Here is a 25,100-nt window from a genome sequence, read left to right on the forward strand (position 1 = left end):
TTGCTATCTAGCCTCACCCCAAGGTATTTCGTAGAGCTTCGTGTTTACTTGTTGTTCCCCAGCCATCATTGATTATGGTGGGAATTCGTCTCTTCGAGAGGATCACGATCTCAGTTTTCACTGTCGCAAGCTGAAGTCCGTGGTCACTCGTCCATATATTTACACTGCGCATTACTTGGTTTATTTAATTACGGCAGCCACGTCATTTGCGAAAGAGATAAGAAAAGCGCTCTCTGGCATGTGCAAGCGAAGGAGACTGTCATACGAAGCATACCAGAGGTCGGTACCTAACACCGATTCCTGTGCTGCTCCGCCTGTTGCTCTCACCTTTCTCTGAGCTTGATTTGTTTCGTAAGTGAGCCAGCGATCTTTTAGGTAGTCCCTGAATATAGCTAGTAGATAAGGAGATACCTTGAAAGAGTGTTTTAGCATATCGTCCCACCTGACGGAGTTGAAGGCGTTTTTCACGCCCAGCATGACCAGTAAGACACCGGCCTAGCTTGCTGGCACGCCGTTTCGGCTTTCCTAACTGCATTTGTAACCTCGGCTATGGCATCAATTGTGGAGTGACCTTTCAGTAACCCATGCTGCCGATGGGACAGACCTCCTTCATCTTCAATGGCTGCTATCAGCCGTTGTTTAAAGAGGCTTTCGTGTCCGGGTCTCACTTGCTTTTCGGGATTAGCACAAGGTGCGCTGGCTTACACCTTGTTGGAAAGAGGTCGCCTATTTTTACTTCCCAAATCAACATATACAAAAGTAAGTAAATAGAAAAGAAGCGGTAGCTTTCCAATCTCTTCCTAAGAGTTTTACATTAGGATTTTAGGGTAAATATGGATATAAAGGGTAAGTATAAAATTCAAATTTGAGTGTAAATTCAGCAATGCAATTTAAAATGTAGATATTTAACAGGTCAGTATTTTACAGGTAAGTTAATCAAATTGGATCAAATTTTCATCCATGTCTTCAACATGGCGGCCAGCCTGCGGTGTCGACAAATTTAGGAGATCTTGCAGTTTCTGTAAAGTAACCTTTGCTTGATTAACCAGCTTCCTTATGTTACGTTGACTACCACTATGGCTTTGCAAACGAGCGGCTGGACGTTCAATTGTACGGTGTCGCGCTCTTCGTTGTTCCTCGCGCCTATGACGCGCGGGTGGCGGAGGCGTCGAATGTCGGTTGCGTGTTGACGTTGGAACGGACGGATGGTGCAACAAAGTATGATGAGCTCGGCCTCAGTGGCGGCAGCTGCCGGCGGAATTGCACTAACCGGTGGTATGTGACGTGGCCAAGCATTTGACGCAGTAGCGATGGGCGCTCATATCGCTTGCAGAAGTCATTATTAGAAATGTGTGGCATTGGCGCAAAGCGTGCTGGCGGCAACATAGGCGGTATTTTCCCAATCCCACGATTAGATCTGTGGAGAAAAACGTTGGAAGAAAAAAGAGAAAAAGAACTCAGCATTAGGATAAACTGAGGTTGAACTGATGATAAGATGATTCTAGTTGGGAAGAAAAAGGCAAGAGAATTAGGATGGGGTCAATAAACAGATTTTGGTGATGTTCCGCGTTATTACTCCATTTTGAGTACGAATATCGAGGCCGCGAACATTTCCATCGGGACCTGCATGCAGTTTTGAAATGCGTCCGAGGCGCCACTCATTGGGTAGCAACAGATCATTTTTAACAACGACTAGATAGCCTTATTTCAGGTTCGTCTGAGGTGTTCTCCATTTTTGTCGTTTATGCAGTTGTTGAAGATACTCGTTCTTCCAGCGGTTGCTGAATTGATGGTGTAAGACTTTAAGTAATTGCCATTTACGAGTTGGATTTAGATTTTCTGCATTGGCTTCCGGCAGGAACAGCAGGGGGCACCACGGAGAAAATGTCCTGGCGTTAGCGCGAGTAGGTCTGTAGGGTCCTCCAACATGGGAGAAATATGTCTGGAGTTGAGGACTCCTTCAATACGAGCGATGAGGGTCGTGAATTCTTCAAAGGAGAACTTATGATTTCCGGCTACTTTTGTTAAATGGGTTTTAAAACTTTTAACTGCTGCTTCCCATAGCCCACCCACTTGAGGAGCATATGGTGGTATGAATTGCCAAGAAAGGCCTTGAGGAGCATATTTTTCGGCGATGTCTTGACCTGCTTCTTGGAGAAAAAAAGGGATTTCCTTTTGCATCACTCGATGAGCGCCAATAAAGTTCTTTACGTTGTCGGATATGATTTTGTGCGGCATTCCGCGGCGACCCACAAAACGCGCAAAGGCTGCTCTAAACGCTTCGGTGGTCAAGTTTGAACAGACTTCAAGATGTATGGCTTTAGTTGAAAAACAAACAAAGACGCATACATAGGCTGTGGAGTAGGAGACGCGTCGTAGGGTAGAGGTTTTGACGAGGAATGGTCCAGCAAAATCGACTCCTGCCGTATGGAACGGGACAGTATACGTTGACCGTTCGGCTGGCAACGCTGCCATGATCTGGGAATTCATATTCTGCTTGTGGATCGTGCAAGTCTTGCAATGGAAAATATATGACTTTATCTTTTGTTTCAGGCGCGGAATATAATATTCTTGCTGTACCATCCGAAGCATGAGTTGCCTTTCTGCGTGAAATAGACGATTGTGAGTAAAGTCGAGGAAGAGGGTACACAATTTTAAGGGTTCGGGAATGATGATCGGATGACGCTCATTATCGCTGAGTGGGGCATAACTTAGGCGTCCATTCACGCGCAATATTTCCTTCTGGTCTAACATCGGGTTCAACGGCAGTAGCGGACTTTTCCTACTTATCGGCTTAGAGGCTTTTAATAAGGAGATTGTTTCCGCATAGTACATTTGTTGAGTTACGATGATAAGGCGTTCCTTTGCATAGCAAATCTCTTCTGGAGAGAGAGAATGTGTTGAAGGGACTTGTTGTTTTTTCGCTTTGTGGATGAAACGATACATATATGCAATGACCCGAAGAGCTCTGGTGAAGGAGGAAAAGCGTTCCAATGGATCCAGGATATCCACCGTATGGAATGCTTCAATTCGCTTTTCTTCTGGTGGACTGATGGTTGGAGATGTTGTATTGGGCCATAATGTGTGAGATTTAGATAGCCACTCGCGGCTTTTCCACCACAGCGAAGATTCTGCTAAGTCTTGGGATTTACATCCACGGGTACCAAGATCTGCGGAATTATCCCTACTTGACACATGACGCCACGTAGCGTTGCTAACATTTTTAAGAACTTCGGCAGTCCGATTCGCGATGTACGTCTTCCATGTGTGGGGTGGTTTTCCTAACCATGCTAGGACGATTGAGGAATCTGACCAGAGGAACAGCTCGTGCGAGGACAATTTCAAATGAGAGCATATCTGTTTAACTAGTTTGGAGAGTAGTACTGCTCCACTCAGCCGACAGGTGGTAGACGAATCGAGATAAACGAAAATCCCTAAAAATCCCTGAAAAAACACAGGGAATCTTGCGATCGATATTTAAATAACTTCCCGGTGAGCTAGAGACTTGAAACTTGGGCCGTTGGTCAGAAATAGATAAATACGCCGCCGATAAACGCCGCCGCCAATTTGAGACGTTTTTCGCACGCCGCCGCCGATTGTCAAAAATATCGGCGCGGCGGCGGCGGTGGCGACGTTCGGCGCGTTACTATATTTTCTACTCTTTTAAGACTGTCTAGGCCATTTATTGTTCATCTCGAAAATTGGTCCGATATGGTCAAAAGGGGTATCAAGGGATGCGCATTACTGCCAGATATAAAAATCCAATTGCAAAATTTAACACTTTCTAACCGTTCAAAAGTTATTTGAGAAAACAGGCGATTTCAATGCCAGCTTAACACGGATTTTGTATCACCGAATTCACCAAGTTATTAAAACAAAACACTTAAAGAAAAGTTATATAATAAATTTAAATGCTTACTTCGCATAATTTTTTAAACAAATTAATAAAATACAATGAATTTAAATAAAATGTCCCAAGTCGAACATATTTTCAAATTGTCCTCAAGTTGTTAAAAAAGCAAGTTGCGCAAAAAAGGTGCCGAATTTTATATCCCCATTGGCTGAAAGAATAAGCGAAATCAGTGATGCAAAATCCTTTAGTAGGCTCCAGCGGTTTAAATTCTCCTTTGAAATGATTCTCAGCTCACACTTAAGTTGCATATATCTTCAACACGTATGAGAAGGGTTTGAAAAATCACTATATTTGCTTAACTATAAAATAGCGTCTGAAATATTAATTTTGATTTTCACACTTCATCATCCAACACCCAAGTCTCCCGGTTTGACATTTCCTAAAGTAGGCGGCCCTATCCCCAACTAGTCCCTTGGAGTGAATCACATTGGATATAGCCTATAAAACATGTTTAAACACGACCTACACGTGACGGCTCCAGTTACAAATGTGAATACGTAGGAACATTTTTTAACCAGGTTAGGCGTTGTCCTTCGCAAGAACACTCAAAGTGGTTAAGCAAAAGCTTTCTCAAGACAGTCGACCAAATTACCGGGTGTTTACTACCCTAACGTAGGGGATAGTCGAACTTGTCTGAAAACTGAAGGCGGTCATCCATAATGATATATCGATCAATATATCGAACACAGACGTCTGCCAATTTTGGTCTAAATTTGTAAACTTTTTTTTATATAGATGTGCCAAGGATTATACGATTTTCACCCATGAGTTACGTAATGATATCCACTTAGACTGCTTATTATTTCGGGGGGGCATCCTTGACCGAATAGTTACTCCCTAAGGTTTCAAGATGTTTTTTTGTGTAACTCGGAAGCATAGCGCGACAAAAACATCCCTCAGAATGTCTTCGGAGTTACACCTAGAACTTCGAGCAAAGTGACGTCGAAGAAGGTATGAGTTCGATGTCGCAGTTCTATGGCTTTTGTGCTGGCATATGGTATAAGGGCCAGGATGCGTGGTAGCGTGGTTTTTACAAGACAGATCGTCAAAAATACCATTAACGTCAGCAGTATGTTTCCATATTCATTAGTTGTGGACAATATAATACTCTGAAATCCAGCCATTCAATTCAGATGTTTACGCCGATTACTTTGTCGGCGCGCCGGCCACACCGCCGCCGCCGCCGCCGATTAAGTGACCGGCGTAAACCTCTAGCCAGAAACCGGTGACAATGCAATACTTTATCAGAAAAAGTCCGATAGATGGCACATGGATCGAGATATTAGGAAAATTAATTTTAATTTGGGAATCTTTAGATCAATTTTTAACTAACTTCCCGGTAACCTAGAGACTTTTAACTTAGCACATAGTTCGAGACCCGGTGACAATACAATCTGCAGAAAACAAAATTCCGCTAGGAGGCGCGCTAAGTGAGATAACTACAAATAGTTGAAAAACTAGGGGAATCTTGCAATCGAGTTTTGAGTAACTTCCCGGTGAGCTGGAGATATGAAAATTGAGCCGTAATTCAGAACCCGGTGACAGTGCCATATTTTATCCAAAAAATTCCGCTAGTTGGCACATGGACCGAGATATTAGGAAAATTAATTTTAATTTGGGAATCTTTCAACCCAATTTTAACTATCTTCCCGGTTTCCTAGAGACTTGTAGCTTAGCACGTAGTTCGAGTCCCGGTGACAATACAATTTATAGAAAAAAAAGTTCCGCTAGGTGAAGTGCTAATTGAGATAACTACAAATCCCTGAAAAACGAGGGGAATCTTGTGATCGATTTTTGAGTAACTTGCCGATGAGGTAGAGACTTGAAACTTGGGCCATGGGTCAGAACCGGGTGACAATGCAATACGTTATCAAAAAAATTCCGCTAGGTGGCGCATGGATCGAGATATTAGGAAAATTAATTTTAATTTGGGAATCTTTCAATCCATTTTTAACTAACTTCCCGGTTACTTCGAGTCTTGTAACTTGGCACTTAGATTGACGCCCAGTGATAATATAATTTGTAGAAAACAAAGTTCCGCTAGGTGGCATGCTAACTGAGATAGCTACAAATCCCTGAAAAACGAGGGGAATATTGCGATCTATTTTTGAGTAACTTACCGGAGAGCTAGAGGCTTGAAACTTGGACCGTGGGTCACAACTCGGTGACAATGCAACATTTGATCAAAAAATGCCGTTAGGTGGCGTATTGATCGAGATATTAGGAAAATTAATTTTAATTTGGGAATATTTCAATTCATTTTTAGCTAATTTCCCGGTTACCTAGAGACTTGTAACTTAGCACATAGTTCGAGACCCGGTGGCAATACAATTTACAGAAAACAAAATTCTGCTAGGTGGCGCGCTAAGTGAGATAACTACAAGCCCTTGAAAAATGACGGGAATTTTGTAATCGATTTTTGAGTAACTTCTCGGTGAGCTGGAGATATGAAACTTGAGCCGTAAGTCAGACCCTCGGTCACAATGCAATATTTGATCAAAAAACTTCCGCTAGGTGGCGCATCGTCGAGATATTATGAAAATTTATTTCAATTTGGGAATCTTTCAATCCATTTTTAACTTCCCGGTTACCTAAAGACTTGTAACTTAGCACGTAGTTCGAGACCCAGTGACAATACAATTTACAAAAAACAAATTTCCGCTAGGTGGCGCTCTAAGTGAGATAACTACAAATTCTTGAAAAACGAGGGGAATCTCGCAGTCGATTTTTGAAACTTGAGCCGTAAGTCAGAACACGGTGACAATGCAATATTTTATGAAAAAAATTCTGCTAGGTGGCGCATGGATCTAGATATTAGGAAAATTAATTTTAATTTGGGAATCTTTCAATCAATTTTTAACTAACTTCCCGGTTACCTAGAGACTTGTAACTTAGCACATAGTTGACAACACAATTTATAGAAAGCAAAGTTCCGCTCGGTGGCGTGCTAATTGAGATAACTTCAAATCCCTGAAAAACGAGGGGAATCTTGCGATCGATTTTTGAGTAACTTGCCGGTGAGCTAGAGAATTCAAGCTTGGGCCGTGGGTCAGAACCCGGTGCCGACGCAACATTTGATCAAAAAAAATTCGCTAGGTGGCACGCGGATCGAGATAGTAAGAAAACTAATTTTAATTTGGGAATTTTTCAATCCATTTTTAACTAACTTCCCGGTTACCTAGAGACTTGAAACTTGGTACTTAATTAGAGGCCTGGTGACAATACAACTTACAGAAAACAAAGTTTCGCTAGGCGGCGCGCTAGTCAAGATAACTGCAAATCCTTTAAAAATGGGGGGAATCTTGCGATCGATTTTCGAGTAACTTCCCAATGAGCTAGAGACATGAAACTTGGGCCGTGAGTCAGAACCCGATGACAATGCAATATTTTATCAAAAAAGTTCCACTAGGTGTCGCATAGCTCGAGATATTGAGAAAACTAATTTTAAATTGGGAATCTTGCAATCAACTTTTAACTAACTTCCTGGATATCTAGAGACTTGAAACCTGAAATATAGTTTAAAAGTTAAAAGTCAAACTATTTAGAAGATTAGGTCATACCTTCATGGCTAGCCTCCTGAGTGTTGCTGGCATTGTAGAATACCACCTCGTTGAAGGGCCAACTCAATGCACGTCCGTGCATACTTGTAGGCGTACGCCACTTTCACCATGATTCTTTTAGACTTTCAGGCGTATGCGAATTTCACCACGATTTTCAGCTGTGCAAATTAAGTAGCTGACAAATGAGGTGGAATACTCTTTTTATGATGCGAGGTGGAATTCTGTTGTTTTCGCCAGTGTTGTCAGTGAAAATTCCACTAATTCTATTAAATCTTGCTATTTTGAACAAATAAATAAAGATAAGAATTTTCACTTAGGAATTACTTAAATTACTAATCAAAGTTGCAACTGCCTTTTTGTAGGCAGTACTAAAAAATTTAAAATAAAAAGATGATAAAAAAATTTTAAGGACTACCTTTATATAAATGGACAAAAAATAGAAAGAAATTTTTCCTTTAATACAGACATAAAAACACTTAACAATAGCTCTTGTAAACAATTTAAATCCCAAAATTCTTACAAGAGCTATTGTTAAAGCTTTTTAGTCAACATTTAACAAGACTGTGTCTGTATTAAAGGAAGAATTGCCTTCTATTTTTTGGTCCATTTATATAAAGGTAGTCCTTAAAATTTGTTTATCATCTTTTTATTATGTATACATAAAACACAAAATGAAGGGGACCTAAGTTCCACGTACCAACCTGGATGACTTTCCTATTACAAAACTGTATCTAATTATATAACCAATTAATTAAAACAAAATGTGTTTAAACCCAAAATATAGAACTATATTTATGTGTGCCAATTATGTATAAATATTGGGAAAACCTAATTCAGGAGTTAAATTATTTATTGCATTTCATGCAACACATTTGCGTGTTTAACAATAGCTGCAAAATACATTAGCGTGACTATGGAACCAAGTATGTGTTGCTAAATTTCTAGTTTACGAATTGTACGTACTCGTAGGTGTTTTCACTTTCAGAGGTCACAAGGTAACTTACAGATGTACTATTCAATACAATATTTACTTTCATAGCAACTTCTTCAGGTATGGCAAGCTGACTGCTTGGCGGCTTTAACAATAATCAAGTTAAAAGAGATTATTTTTACTGCAACCAAACTATTGAGTTGCAATATCTGAATATCTGTATGTGCACAAGCGTCAAAATTAGTGGATCATAAAATTGTCTTTTGATATGAATGACATCCGTAAAAAGCGAATTTAGCGAATTGGGTTATATTCCTTAGAAATTTTGTATAAATGGTTCTTAAAGAATACACAAAGTTTATAACTTCATAAATTTTATTTCTGCAGCGATGTTAGTTGTTGGTAAAAGATCCGATTGTACCTGCATGGATCTATTCAGCAACGTCTTTTTGTTTTTATTCACTGCAGCTAATGACTACCCCCCTTTGACACTCGTCGTTGACATCACGGACAAGACCGGAAATCTTCGGAGAAATTTTTTCTCGAACACTACAAGAGCTATCTAATTTCCATTCTATACCGTTCATATTCCGGGCAATACATCAGGAGATGTATGATGAGCGACTTGTGAAGTTTGATTTTTGCTCGCCCAGAAAGGATTTTTTAGAAAGGATTTCACCTTTCAATTGCCTACTCAGTCAAAAGTAGCACTTATTGGAAAGAGTTATTCTCCGTTTGATTTCTAAGCTGACATTATTTTAGCTGTTAAAGCTGATTCGTAAATAGGCGAAATCCTTCACAGACTCAAATTTATATCCGTCAACAGTGGCGTGGTTGCCAGGGCGAGAATGCGGAGATTCTTTCTTTGATGATAGCAAGTACATCGTCTTGCCCTCATTTACCACAAGACATATTTGTTTGCCTTTTTATATAATATATCTAATGAATTTTAAGTACATTGCAATGAAAACTGCACTTGGTTTTAGTGGAACCCATTTCTCAACACCACTATTTAGATTATCTATTTCAAATAAATTTGTCAAGTTCACAAGAAAAGACGGGACACATGTAACTTTCTATTTTGTTCCATACAAAATAAGTAGGAACCGAACTAAACATGTGTACGTAATTACGAATAAGTATTTTACACTAAGTTCGTTTCTTTAGTCTTTTGAATGGTATACATTTGTTTTTGTATTTAATGCAAAACAAAAAAAAATACCACCAGGTGTCGTGATAGAACTTTTAGAAAAAGTATCGATACCGATACTTGTATAAAATACTCGGATCAATGCTAGTATTCTTACTCAGTAAAAGGTGTTGAGTATACTCGATCCAAGTGAGTACTTCGGAGTTTTTAAAAGAAGTGAAGAAACTTTTTTAAATGAGATTGTATGTTTTGAATTTAAAAGAAAAAAAGTAAGGAAGTTTAAGTTTAGACGAAACCGAACATTATATACCCATTTGTGTGCTCAGTGTTACACTTAAACAGAAACGTCTCGAAAATTAAATTATCTAAAAGACTTTTGATCGACTTATGGAGTTTTAAAAACAAAAAGAGTTTTAGTTAAATTTTTTTTTTTAAAGATGCGTCCCTCGGCAGTGGTTTGGCAAGCACTCTGAGTGTATTTCTTCCATGAAAAGCTTTCTAGAGAAAATGCATCTGTCTTGCCGTTCGGAATCGTCATGAAATATGTAGCACGCAGCAAATTGGAGGAGTTGGGTCCTAATCTCCTCGGAGGTAAATCACGTAAAGAATTTTTTATAGCATTAAACGCTTTGTGGTGAGATTAACTAAATAGAACTTTAAATATAACTTATGTACTTTGCACTGTCACATATCTAGTGGTTGTTAAGATCCGAGGGGTGGGGTCTTTTAATTAGATGTCTCTTGGGATTCCCAAGTTTCTATGTAGTCAACAGATACTGTTTGTTCATCACTTCATTTATCGCCTTAATGAAGAGTACTCTCGCCTCATTGCGTAGGTGGTGTTCTGGGGACAAAAGAAGACAGTCCGCTTCGGTTCTGAGAGTGGTGTTTTAACAAGCCTGTATTTTCTTCCAGTGAGTAACCTGTAGGCTCGGCGAACACATCGGAGACGCGTAGCATGCAAGCGGCCGGCCAATGGCGTTGTAAGTGGTAATGAGCGTCTCTTTACCCCAAGTGCTGCCGGCAAGAGATTTGAGGATTTTGTTATGGCTCTGCATTCTAGGTACAATTTCACAGTAGAATGAAAAGGCCCTATTGCATGACAAGTTAAAATGTATTGGAATTTTATAGAGCTAGCTGCTTTTCGGATTTGTTGGAGTTAGTGATTCTGGACAATAACCACATACTTTTATCACAATGTGCAGAAATCGTCTACCATTCCACCTTCTCAGAAAGTCGGTTTAAGTTAAATGCGAAACTTTTACTACATCGTCGACGATCTCAATTTATGCTCAAGTTATGGTGTTAATGAACTGAACTTTGTTGATCTTAAACATGTAGATCATCGGCACTTGGTAAATTATTGGGGAAAAGTATTGAGGTAAAGTATAGATACTTTACTCAGTATAGCTAGTATTTAAAATAAACTAATTTAATATAAATATTTTTATTTAATTATTTAAAAATCAGTTTGTCTAACAAAATTTTATAAACTCCAAAATTTTCTTATTTTGACAACTTCAAAAATTTTCATTTAAAAAAAGGTAACTTAATTATTTTAAAACAATTGAAAAATCACAAGTAAGAAACAAGTAAAAGTATTAATATAAATAAAATAAACAACTTAATAAAGACCCTACATTTACTCCCCCTCCAGTGAAACGATCAATAAAATTAAATATAAATTAATGTTAAATGAAATTTTTTTTGTTTCGTGTATTAGTCATAATTGTATGTGCAGGTTTAAGTAAATCTATGGAAACAGTTTTAATAGTATTACCATGTTGAATTTTGAATGTTTTATTTTGTCTGGAAATAACTTTAAATGATCCCTCGTAAGGTGGTTGTAAATTAGACTTATGAATAACTTTAAGAAATACGTATTCACAAGTGTCTAAATTTTTGGGAATAAAATCATTTTCTTTGATATGATGAGTTATTTTTGATCGAACAATTGAGAAATGTTTTCTAAGTTTAGTAAGAGTTTCATTTGTGTTATCAATTTCATTATTATAATTAGAAACAACTAATTCACCAGGAAGTCTAATTGTTTGTCCATATACAAGTTCAGCGGAAGAGCATTTCAAATCTTCTTTAATAGAAGTTCGTAAACCTAAAAGTATCCAAGGTAAAATCTCTGACCAATGCGTGGAGTCGTCCGAAGCTGTAATTGCAGTTTTTAAAGTTCTATGAAATCTTTCAATCATTCCATTTGACTGTGGGTGATATGGAGAAGTGTGGATTTTGTGAGCCCCTAATAAAACAGTTAATTCAGTGAATAATTTAGATGTAAATTGTGAACCTTAATCTACTGTAATTTTGAGTGGAATACCGAAACGAGGAACATAATTTTGAACAAAGATAGTTGACACTGTTTTTGCTGAAATATCTTTTAATGGATATGCTTCTGGCCAACGTGTATGTCTATCGATAGTAGCCAATATGTACCGATTTTCTTCAGATATAGGTAGTGGACCAACTAGATCCATATGTATATGTTCAAATCGTCCTGAAAGAATATCAATTTTTTGAATAGGACTTTTCGTATATTTAGAAATTTTACATTTTTGACAATTGATACAACTAATAGCCCAATTATTAATTTCCTTACGCATTTCTGGCCAAAAATATTTAGATTGTATGAGACGTCTAGTTGTTCGAACACTTGGGTGAGATAAACAATGAATTTTGTCAAATATAATTTTTCTCATTGAATTAGGAACATATGGTCTAAAAGGTGTTTGAGTAATGTCACACCAAATATTGAGATTTAGAAGAGGAATATTAATTTCTTTTAAATTATTTTTGGAACTAAGATCTGAAATTAATTTTTTAAGAATTTCATCTTTTTGTTGTTCATCATATAATGTTTGAAAATTAATATCTTTTGTTAAAATTGTATTAATATCTGGAATCCGTGAGAGAGTATCAGCTACTGTATTATTTTTGCCAGAAATGTATTGAATGTCATTGGTGAATTGTGCAATGTATTCAAGATGACGAGTTTGACGAGGTGATCTGTCTGGTTTTGAATTTAAAACATGTGTTAAAGGTTTATGATCAGTGTATATAGTAAATGTTCTTCCTTCAAGAAAATGTCTAAAGTGTTTAATAGAGTTGTATATTGCTAGAAGTTCTCTATCAAAAGTAGAGTAATTTATTTCAGTTTGAGTTAATTTTCATGAAAAATATGCAAGTGGTTCTAAGGAGTTGTTACTTATTTGTTGTAGAACTGCTCCAATTGCAACATTTGATGCATCTACAGCAAGTGATAGTTGACCATTTTTATCAAAGTGAGTGAGTAGTGTTTTTTGTGTAAAAAGTTTCTTAACATTTTCAAAAGCTGAAGTAGTTTTTTCTGTCCAATTTAATTCTTTAAGTTTATTTTTGATAGCAAAATTTAACATTTCATGTAGTGGACTAAGTTCTTTTGCTAACATTTTAATATATCTATGGTAATAATTCACCATACCTACAAATTTTTGTCATTTATTAATTGAGAGAGGTTTTTAAAAATTAGAAATTATTTCAACTCGTTCAAAAGAAGGCCTGATTCCTTCACTAGAAATTTCATAACTTAGAAAGTCCAATTTTTCAACTCCGAAAATACATTTTGTAGGTTTAATATTTAAATTATATTTCTCAAGTCTTTTAAAAACTGTTTTTAAATGTTCTATATGTTCTTCCTCATTGTTACTAGCTACTAATATGTCGTCAATATAGACAAAGACAAAATCTAAACCTGAAAATACTTCGTTTATGAAACGTTGAAATATTTGAGCACTGTTTCGTAATCCAAATGGCATTCGTACGAATTCAAACATTCCGAATGGAGTTGTTATAGCTGTTTTGTGAATATCTTCTTCTGCCATTGGTATTTGGTGATATGCACGAATGAGGTCAATTTTTGAAAATATCTTTTTATTTTTTAAATCTATGTTAAGGTCATGAATATGAGGTAAGGGATACCTATCTGGTATTGTTATTAAATTAAGTCGTCTGTAATCTCCACAAGGTCTCCAGTCATTTGGATCTTTCTTAGGGACCAGATGGAGTGGAGAAGCGATGTGAGAGTTAGAAGGTCTACATATACCAGTTTTGACTAAAAATTCAAATTCAGTTTTTGCTATTTTTAATTTAATAGGATCTAGGCGACGAGGTTTAGAAAAAGGAGATACTCCTTTTATTTCTATTCGGTGAACTGTTTTGTGTTGTACTTTTTTAGTATAATTAGGTTCACACGTAATAAGAGGAAATTCATTTAAAATATTTGTAAATTTATTTTCTGAAATAGGAATCTTAAGGGAAAATATATCGCAAAAACCAGAAGATCCAGAAACTTTTAATTTTGTTTTCAAATCTGTAATTTCTTTATTTTTAATATCTACCAAAATACCAATTTTTCTAAAAAATTTGCACCAATAATGGGAGTAGAAATATCTGCAAGAATGAAAGGGAATTCAAAATCTCTTCTAAGACCTAAATCAATTTTTAAAAGTTTTGTTCCAAAAGTTTCTATGCTAGATCCATTAGCTGCCGAAAGTTTAAGGTCAGAAAAACGTTTATAAGTTTTAAATTTTGAAGAAGGAATAACTGAAACTATAGCACTTTTATCAATTTAAAAATTTAATTTATTGAATTTATCAAATATGAATAGACGGTGGGACGACTGATTATTAACTCCATTATTACCCACAGTCATAACGGATTTGTTTAGTTTAAAGAATTTGATTTTGAATTTAGATTATTTTTATTTACATTGAAATTACAGGGTTTAATACATTTGTAAGCATTATGTTTAAATTTTCGATGATACCAACATATATTATTATCATTATTAAAACTTCTAGATCTAGAAAAATTTCTGAAGTTAGATTGATTTCTTTCTCTAGATCTAGATCGAATTTTTAATTCATTGATATCGGTAGTAATTTGATTTAAATTTTGAAAAATTGTAGTAGTTAAATCAGTTAAAGTTTTTACACATGGTGTAAGAACATTGTTTTCAATACTAGCTATTGAAGAAATTTTAGAAGAATGTGGTTTATTAATTAAATCAAAAAGTTTATCTGCAAGTGAAATTATATCAGTAATATTTTTAATATTACTTGAAGTTAAATGTATTTGAATATCTTGTGGTAATTTTCTGATCCATAATTTGAAAAGTAATTCCTGACTAAAAATAGATGATGAACTTGTTAGTGATTTCATATATCTAAAAAGTTCAGATGGAGATCGATCTCCCAATTCAGTATTTGAAAATAATTTTTCAAGTCTTTTTTCTTCACTTAGAGAAAATCTTTCACAAAGAATTTTTTTAATTGTATCATATTTATTAATAGAGGGAGGAGGATTGATAACATCAACAATTTTGGATATTGTTTCTTGTTGAAGTGAAATAAGAACATTTTGAAATTTGATATTATCATCAATAATGTTATTTATTTCAAATTGTCCTTCAATAAGTAAAAACCATGTTTCAGGACAATCTGAGCAAAATTGAGGTAATTTAAGGGATTTATTTGAATGGAATCTAAAGTTATCTCCTTGTGTAGAATTGTCTGAATGTGTGTCTGGAGTAGTATTAATGTTTGTATTTTGTGTTTGATTTAAAGACATTGCGTTATTCGAGTTATTATTTAAATTCTCTGAAGATGTAAAAAAACGAGTTTAGTATTGGCGAACGTAAAACCATTAAAATCTAAAAATGCAATTGTTCCCTGGAAAGGAAGTTAACAAGAGAAAAACTAATACTTAACGTGAAGTAAAGTTAAAAACAAAACAAAAAAAAAAATAAAATTTTATAATAAATTAAAATAATTTGTTTATAAATAAATATAAATATATATATATATATATATATATAAATTTAATATTATGTAATTTTGATTAACAATTTTTATTCATATAAAAATATATATTTATATTCGTACTTACATATGATATATATAAATTGTTTATATTTAAATTGTTCATTGTTGGTATTGCAATGGCTTTCATTTATAAAAATTTCATTGTAATTTTCGTTCAAAGAACTGCTGTATGAGATCATCCGCATTTAGATCGAAATTAGACGTCGATATTATGTGTAGTTAATTAATAAAAACAAGAGGAAGCATACGTTGTAACAGCAATAAAAATATTAAATAAACGAATAAAAGGTAGGTAGGAAGTACTTGAGTGACGTAATATTACTTGAAGATGAGACCTTTGAAACTGTTTAATATGTATTAACTCTTATTTGTGCAGTAAATCAGGATAGGTTAGTTTGTTCCCATGTATAGATGAATTAATTTTAGCAAATATTTTTCAAATGGACTATACACTTTAATTTTCATTTGTTTCAATTGTAAGATAATTGATTTAATATTTATTTAATTAAATTATTTAGGACCGGTGATTTCTGCTTCTCATAACTGAACTAACTTAAACATCATATTGTATTAAATGTTCTAAATAACAATATATTTAATTGTTAGATAAAAAGTTTAAAAGGTCTGGTTAGTTTTGTTTTGTTGTAACGAATGAGTTGCTTGGACGTCGATTTATTTTTACATTTTACACTATTTTGCTTGGTATTTTATATATTCACTTTTGTCTACATGTTCATTAGTTACGTACTATATTAAAAGGTTCGAAGATCGTCATTTATAGTTTATAGGGTATTTAAATATGACGAACAGCGAGCAATCAACTTGTAGTATAGATAGATGCATTGTTATTGCACACAAGTTTTAAATATATTAATGAAAATACGCAGTACACTAAAAGGTTCGAGGATAGTTTTTATACAATTCCTTTGGTTCGATGGAAGGATCGCCATATATAGGTAGTATTTAAAATAAACTATTTTAATATAAATATTTTCATTTAATTATTTAAAAATCAGTTTGTTTAACAAAATTTTATAAACTCCAAAATTTTCTTATTTTGATAACTTCAAAAATTTTCATTTAAAAAAAGGTAACTTAATTATTTTAAAACAATTGAAAAATCACAAGTAAGAAACAAGTAAAAGTATTAATATAAATAAAATAAACAACTTAATAAAGACCCTACACTCAGTACTTGGAAAAAAGCATCGAGTACGAAATACTCGAGAATTTTTTGGAAAAGTATCGATACTACTCACTCAGTACTCGTTTCGTTCTATCACCAACCATGTGACAAACATGAGATTTCTTAGCCTTGAGCTCAGTGCATCCAGTTCCTTCTAAACAAATCATAACTTTCATATTTAAATGTCTACTTTGTAAAATAACGGTTAAAATGAATCTGGACTCCAAAACTGCATTTGAGCCGTTTCACTTATATAAAGCGCCTTAGGGGGGAAATACTATAGTATTTTTGAGTATATACAAACTAAATGTTCTAACATATTTAGAAAAAAATATTAATTTAACGTATCATGAAACAAATTCCTAAAGAAAAAAGTGTGTAAAACAAGCTTTCCTGCTCTCCTGTAAAATTCAAATGCCGTCAGATAGACGGTTTTGCAGTTGGTCGATAGATGGTTTTTCAAGGGCATCGACGTACTATTTTCTTATCTTATAACTTATATAATCATTCATTCGTTTTTGAACACAGAAAGCTAACGTATTTTTTTACTTGAAAGTTTTAGGTTCATAAAAGCAGAAATGAAACTTCAGAAAATTTTTAGCCACCTTACCTTTGCAGTTCTGTTTTGTACGCTAGCGGTAGCCGACGATGATATAGCGGATTTTGATTTTACTGATATGAAGGAAATCGAAAGGAGTCATGATATTAATGGAATGAAGGGACAACTTGATGTCCTTACTGAGCGTGGAACATTAGTAAAATTCAATGAATTTGAGGAGGAAAATCAAGTTCGCCCCTTTGATTGGCGAGAAAAAATATTAAGAGGAGCCTTATCAAAAGCATTAACAAATAGTTCCTTGCGTCAGAAATTTGTGGAAGTTATGCCCATATTACGCGTATTGTCATCCCAACAGCGATTAGCCCTGTCTGCTTTGATTTCATCACAAATAAATGCCAATATGGACCATGGTCTTAATTTTGAACAGGTAAATATTCCCTTATGCTCATTACCATGTCTTACAATTTCGCTAAGCTTTCATTATTTTACATGTTAATTCACTTGCAAGGTGCGCAAGATGTTTGGCGATGACAAAAAGCTGCTTATTCCGATTATATATGATATTGCAAATCTTGTATGGAATTCTGCTCAAAAATATGTATACCATGACATGAATACTCATTCAAAAAATCAATACCAACAGAAAACGGTAATAAACCGGCGCTTAGATATTTTATCACTAGCAGAGCTTTCCGAGGAGGGCACTGATAAGATTATTGGTAACCTCTCCATTTCTTCTGACAAGGGTAACAACGAGTTATCGTTAGAAAATTTTTTTAGTGAAACTGCTGAAAAAATCTTAGACCCACAGAGTATAAATGAGGAATTGCAAGAAGGTGTTGGTAAAAGTGCAGAATCAAAATTGAACATAATAATAACTCTGCCAAAAACACAAAACGAGCTTAGTATAACAAAACGAAATAAACGGGCTGTTGTGGAACCAGAATTTGTTCATAAACTGATACGTTCAATACCACTTTCTAATAATCCAGAAGAAAACGAAACTAAAAATATAGTCAAATTGAATACATCAGGCTTTCTGAGCTCCAAAGACTTAACTACAGATTCTATTACCAAGAGCGCAAATATTTCATTAAACAAATTTTCGAGCTACGAAAGTACACCACATACTCATAACCAAACGAAACCAGATGAGTCTTATCAAGATATTGAGAACACAGCTTTTGCCAGTTTTAATGAAACACAACAACAAGAGTCTACAAAATCTGTTAACGAAGTCAAAGCTCCAGGCGAACCACTTCCAATGCCAGAAGAGCTTAATGCTGGTCCACGATATCGCATTACTAAGAATAAAATGCATTCTAGACGGCCAAATCTATCAGCAGCGAAACGAAAACGCATTCAAACGCCACGTGCTCGTACCAAAATAACAGCTAATGGAAATAGTATTGCCCCATCAAAAAAATGCGAACGGTTTACATCATCTATGTGCATCCGAACTGATGATTACCCATTGTAAGAATTGCATTGTTCTCTAAAATCATGCGAGTATAGTTGACTCCAATCGTATTATATTTTTTATTTATATTTTATTTATAGACATTTTTTATAAACTTATGCACATCTCCGGATAGGGTTTTTGGTGAATAATCGGGATCCGGTTAATAGTTAAAAAACCTATAAAAAACACTTTTATAGGTTGCAGAACTAAAAATTAGAAAATAGGTTTTAATCACAAATGTTATAGTAGATGAAGGTGGAATAATTTACTATAAATAATTAACTCAAAATAACATTCATCGTTCGCACGGTTCTTGATATATTAAATGTTACAATTATTCTATTTTCAATTATTCAAAGAAGATTGTTATGAAAATAGAGTACAATGAACCCTACGATTTTTACTCGGATTTTAATTATTCTGTTAATAACTTAAATTTTATTATAATTCAAAACAAATTCCATCCCAAGGTATTTTAGTAACAGTGATCATCTAAATGCAACATGAGTCGTTAGATATCTTCTTGGCAATTAACCCTTACTCAGAGGCACCCAGGAACTAGTTCATGAACTGGTTCAAGTTTTGACAAAGTGTTAGTAGCCACTGACCAAATCGCTTCGGTTTCTGAGGCGGTTTCCAGTTTGATTTTAAGCTATCGTTTGCTTGCAACTCGAACGATACATATACTTCTTAGTCAATTTCCCTTAACCTTTCCGATATTGGAAAGTATTCTGCAAGATAGCTGAAAAAGGGCGAGTAGGCCGGATTTCAGAAACCTATCAAATACCAGACAGAAAATTATTATAAAATATTCCCCATATCTACATATGTATATAAAAGAAAGTGGTGTTAAAATAAAATAAACGTAAGGTGCGATAACCTCCGAAGAGATCTAAGGCCGAGCTTCTCTTCCAATTTTCGTCATGCTCCTCTTGATTTTCCCTACAAATTGGCCGGACGGGACCTACATGTTTTATGACGACTCCGAACGGCATCTGCAAGGCAGATGAGTTTTCACTGAGAGCTTTTCATGGCAGAAATACACCCGGAGCGCTTGCCAAACACTGCCGAGGGGCGACCCGGCTTAGACAAATTTTCTTCTAATTTAAAAACCTTATTTCTAAAATTTTTGATGTTGCTTTGCCCGGGTTGCGAACCCAGGGCATACGGTGTGGTAGGCGGAGCACGCTACCATCACACCACGGTGGCCAGTGGTGTCAGTTTCACTATTTATAACTCAAGAACAGATGAACCGATTTGCCTGAAAATTGGTGGAGAGGTAGCTTAGAACTAGTAGACGGACATAGGATACTTTTTATCCCGTTCTTCTGAGGGTCTTGAGATCAAAACGTTGACCTGGGCAATCCTGGGATGTGTTTGCACAATATGGTTATAACAGGAAGATGTTTATTAGTACTTTGATACGGGGTATTTTTCGTACCCTGGGTGACTAGGGGCTCGAGATATAGGCCAAAACGTGGACCCGGGTACCCCTAGAATGTGTTCATACGATATGGATAACAAATGAAAGCTGTTGATAAGTGCTTTAGTACAGGGTAATTTTCATACCTATTTTTGACTAGGGTCTCGAGATATAGGCAAAAACGTGGATCAGGGTAACACTAGGATGTGGTTTTAAATTATTTTATTTAGCTTGACTTGACAGGCCGGCCGGCCGCACGGACGTTGTGAACGAATTTTGTAATTAAAATTTAAGTAACTTTCCAATAAGCTACAAGCTTGAAACTTGGAATATTGTTCAGAACCCGATGACAGTGCAATAATAAGAAAAAAAAATCGATAGGTGGCGCATGGATCGAAATATTTCAAAAAATCGTATTTTTAGTCCAATTTGGTTCATACTTGGAGCGCATAATACATACATGAATAGAAAGCGGCACATGAAAAAAATTGTCGCCAGGTAGCGCAAGGATCGAGGTATTCAAAAAAATAGTATTTGTGGTCCGATTAGGCTCATATTTGGACACATATTACGTACATGAATAGAAAGCGATATATGAAAAAAATTGCCACCAGTTGGCGTAAGGATCGAAGTATTCAAAAAAATAGTATTTGTGGTCCGATTAGGCTCATATTTGGACACATATTACATACATGAATAGAAAGCGACATATGAAAAAAATTGCCACCAGTTGGCGTGAGGATCGAGATATTTAAAAAATCGTATTTTTGGTCCGATTTTGCTCATATTTGGCACACACATTATATACAAAAATAGAAATCACTTCATGAAAAAAATCTCGCTAGGTGTGGCAAGGACGAGATATTAAAAATACTCGTATTTGTGGTCCGATTTGGCTCACATTTGGAACGAATATTCCAATCAGTCCAGTAGAAGTGACATCAAAATATTTTGGAGTTCGAGGTGGGACAAGCATACGTGGCGCCGGGTAGAGTCTTTGGAAGGATTATGTGACCTAGAGTGTAACAAATTGTCAGGAAAGGGTCCTTGTAACAATGAGTCACTAAATGAACTAAACAGAATGAGATGTAATAGGCAATTAAATAAAGACTAACAACTTGCACATAAAATAATAAAAACAATTTTTTTAAGTTAAAGGGTTTTATTACATTATGGGTATCAAATTGAAGATGTTGATGTGTGCTTTAATACAGAGTATTTAGACCGCTGGGTGACTATATTCTCGAGATATAGACCAAAGCGTGGACCCGGATACCCGTAGAATGTGTGTGTAATATGGATATCAAATGAGAGCTGTTGCTGAGAGCTTTAAAGTAATTTTCATTGTGATATTCGATTTAGTAGCATCAACCTGGCGAAGCCGAAATAAAGACATAAATTATTAGTACTCACATACCTATTTACATACGTCCTATTCGATTTTCCTGAAATTTGGTATATAAATTTGCATATATTAGTATTTACGATCATTTTTTCCAGGAAGTAGACCAGAGACGGACCGGGACTCGGATTAGGACTAGGACTGGGACTGTGATTCGGAGTGGGCTGGGACTAGGAGTGGGACTGGAACAAAATACATACCACCCTCTGGGACTGGCAATAAGGGATGAAGAAGAATGAAAAGAACTTGATAGAAGAGAAAAGAGGGAAAGAGAAGGAGACTGAGAAAGAGAGACGAAGATAGAGATAGATGAAACGAAAAATCTAGAGGGTGGGAGGGTAGAGTTAAAATGTATGCAGATAGACCAAATTTAGGGAAGAACAACGTCTGCCGGGTCTGCTAGTTTCTAATAAATACAAAAGGTTTATATGGACCTTTAAAACGACATTTGAAGACAAGTTTCCAGTTATATGAGCTTGATAAACATACTTTATTTTTTATTTAATACTAGAGACCAAATTATGGGTAGTATTCGAAGACACAAGAATGCCATGGTCGCTCTGTGGGCTGACTATCATGACAAATCATTCCATTTGGATATCACTGACGATCTTGAGGAGTACCCACTACGTCGGTTAGTAGATCATATAAATATATTAAAATTTAATATTGCATATTTACCGATATTTATTTCAGACGTGAGGATGACGCCACAGGAGGTGGAATGTGTCAAAGCATCGTGCGATATGCCCGACCTCAAAAAGCCCGTTCTGCGTCTGGCGAATGGAAATATATAGTCAACACAGGAAAACATACACAAACTTTGCGGTTGGAGAAATGCACGTACGCTTCTTTGGAGTTTGTCGTTTTACTAATAACCATTGCGGAGCCATGTAGGTGGCGACCGGAAATGAACCGCTTGGTACTTTTTTACCTGATTTGACATATTAAGTTGTGACCCATTACGATTTGGACATAAAACCGTAGAATTATGAAAACAAAATACATGGAATATGTGTATTTGTTTATATGTAAATATGTCGCCCCGTCACCACCTTGCATGGTTCCGCCATGGTACTTGATACAATGCAAATAAATATTAAGTTCGATTTTTTTACATTTCCCGTAAATAGCACACCGCAAGAGAGTTGCTCATATTTGGCACAAAGTTATCGCTCTCATTGTGCTCAGATCTATAATTATCACCGTTTGCTAAGCTGGGATAAAACACGAGGCTTACATGTTGATATTTTCAAAGTTCCCACTTGTTGTTCATGTCAAGTAGATGGATTTCGGCAGCAATTTCCACCCTTGGCTAAATTAGTGACTAAAGAATTTACACCGGCTTATAGTTCAGATGTCTACTCTACTATAAATGAAGAACTTGATTATAATGATAAATTAGACGAGGAAGATTTAACTTACCAAATCCATAGTGGCTTTAGGGAAAATCATAAAAAACACGATATTGGTTATTATAATAATGAACTTTTAATAAGCAGCCAAAGTGTACAAACAAAATTACATTCTCCAAATCCAACACTGGGCTTATATTTGAAACCACCTCGTGATGAACAGGAGTATGATGGTTTTGACTATAAGCATCAGCATGTTGGTAAACCAAATATATCTTCTTCTGAGTCGCCGGGAAAAATCACAATTGAATCATCGCGTGAACGCCCATATAAAAGCCTAGGTACCGCCAACATCAACAGTGAGGCCCGGGTGGATTTGGACTTCTCACCAAGTGAGCTGCATCATGAAAAAGAGGTAAACTTTTCTGGCAGCTCATTGGCCAATCCTAATAAACGAGTTCAACAAAAACGGCAACGTATTCATTCTGTGCCCCATATAGCTAATATCAGCACCACATCTTCAGTTCCAGAGAGGGATGGTCCAGCACTGTTTTCCACCTCAAACAACTTTTACATGGCTCCCGGATTCGAGTCCCCGTCCACAATGGCCGGACCATATAAAGTCAGCGAAAGCCATAATAATGTTGCCACCAATGCCCACCAAGCGTCAGCGCCGGGCTCCTACAACCACAGCAGTATACAGAAACAACCCAATTCAAGTAACAACGTTAACACCATTTACAAAAACAGACCAATTATTAGCCGGCCAGGAAAGAATCCAAAACCAAGATATCGGTCAGCAGCAGCAACTAGTACGACAGAATTTATTACTGCCACAGTTGCGTCAGCAATACCATCACAGACAGAGTCTACCAATCAGTGGGATATATTTCAAGCCAAGCAACCAACGCCAGCGCAACCTACACACATTGCTTCCTTCCATATGAACTCTATTTACAATTCTGGTTATAATAAGAGCACAACGAATGTGGGCGATAATATTCACAATATTGCAAATGATTCAGGTGGCTCTTTTAAAACTGACTCAGGCACAAAAAGGATTAACTATAGTTATCATCCTATTATTGACTTTTTCGAAACTCATAAATTATTAACTTCAGAAGCGCCAACGGCATCAAGCAGTGTACTAAACAACGACATAAAATATACAAATCCTTTTCCTCATAGGATAACTAAATATCAGGCATCTCAGCCAAAAGTATATGGTGTGCATCAGTCCCATGAGCGTAGAATAGGTTTTAGCATTGGAAGCAATGTTAATTCTGCCATCAATTTTCAAACAGACGACAATGCATGGCAGCCAGTAATAGTGGAGAGGAAATAGTATTATTGACTATTAATTTGAAATTTCACTAAGGACCGTAGGGGTTTTCTTGGAGAGGAAATGGCGTTTTAAATTATTCTTATTTCATAATATATCTTTCTCTTCCTTATCAGCATCTATTCCAAACTTATATACACACTATATGTAATACTCTTATATTGCTACAACATCCCATCAAAAACTGGCATAAGCGGTTGTAAGCAATAAGGAATACTGATTTCACTCCTAACAGATAAACCTTAGAATAAGGGGAATAAAGTACATCATACGCCTTATAAAAACGCATGACTTGAGCTAGAAATTAGCTTTATCCCTAAGGCAATAAAAAATAAACGTTGCCTAAATTTAAACGGGATATGTACATGTTAAATAAAACCTAACAATATTCGTTTTTTTGAAGGAAAATAGATTCTACTTTTATTTGAAAATTTAGAACGCCGATAAAACTTCTGGCTTATAAACGCTTCCTGGGCTGATCGAACTCTTACCGAGGAGTCACCCTGTTTAAAGAAACTTTAAAAACCTATTTTTAATGTATCTTGTCCCGTAACTTGAACGTAGGTACAAAGTCTGAGTTTTCGATAATATATTACCCATCTATACTTAAATAATACTTTAAAATAGGTGATTATAAGGAAGAATCAAAGAGTTTAAAGTAATATTCTTTATTCTACCTGGTTTATAAACTTTGTAATAAGGTTATTGTACTCAATGTACTATCTCACTTTAACGTCTTATATAAGCCTGATTTTGGTGGCCGCCGTGGTGTGGTAGTAGCTTGCTCCGCCTATCACACCGAAGATCTTGGGTTCGATCCCAGGGCAAAGCAACATCAAAATTTTAGAAATATGATGATTTGAAAGAAATTATTAAAAAGGAGCACGCCAAGTAATTGTTATTATTTTGGGGATTCAAACTCGTATACATATATATTTTTACAT

At 35.7% G+C, this 25,100-nt stretch overlaps 1 protein-coding gene across 3 annotated transcripts in view; it reads left to right on the forward strand.

The window, feature by feature from the left end:
- NT1 (Neurotrophin 1) overlaps positions 1-24,564 on the forward strand; it is a 33,696-nt gene extending 9,132 nt beyond the window's left edge. The window contains exons 2-7 of one of the 3 annotated variants that reach the window (XM_067790994.1): positions 17,170-17,599; positions 17,681-18,648; positions 21,971-22,093; positions 22,156-22,302; positions 22,593-23,229; positions 23,315-23,906. In XM_067790994.1, the coding sequence (XP_067647095.1) occupies positions 17,192-17,599; positions 17,681-18,648; positions 21,971-22,093; positions 22,156-22,302; positions 22,593-23,229; positions 23,315-23,761 (2,730 nt within the window). In that variant the 5' untranslated portion in view covers positions 17,170-17,191 and the 3' untranslated portion in view covers positions 23,762-23,906. Of the gene's footprint in view, positions 1-17,169; positions 17,600-17,680; positions 18,649-21,970; positions 22,094-22,155; positions 22,303-22,592 lie in introns of all 3 variants that reach the window. The other 2 variants (XM_067790992.1, XM_067790991.1) reach the window with 2 other exon arrangements.
- Positions 24,565-25,100: the final 536 nt, after the last annotated feature.

The sequence above is a fragment of the Eurosta solidaginis genome, chromosome 5 (genome assembly GCF_040869045.1).
Source record: "Eurosta solidaginis isolate ZX-2024a chromosome 5, ASM4086904v1, whole genome shotgun sequence".
Taxonomy (NCBI): Eukaryota; Metazoa; Arthropoda; class Insecta; order Diptera; family Tephritidae; genus Eurosta; species Eurosta solidaginis.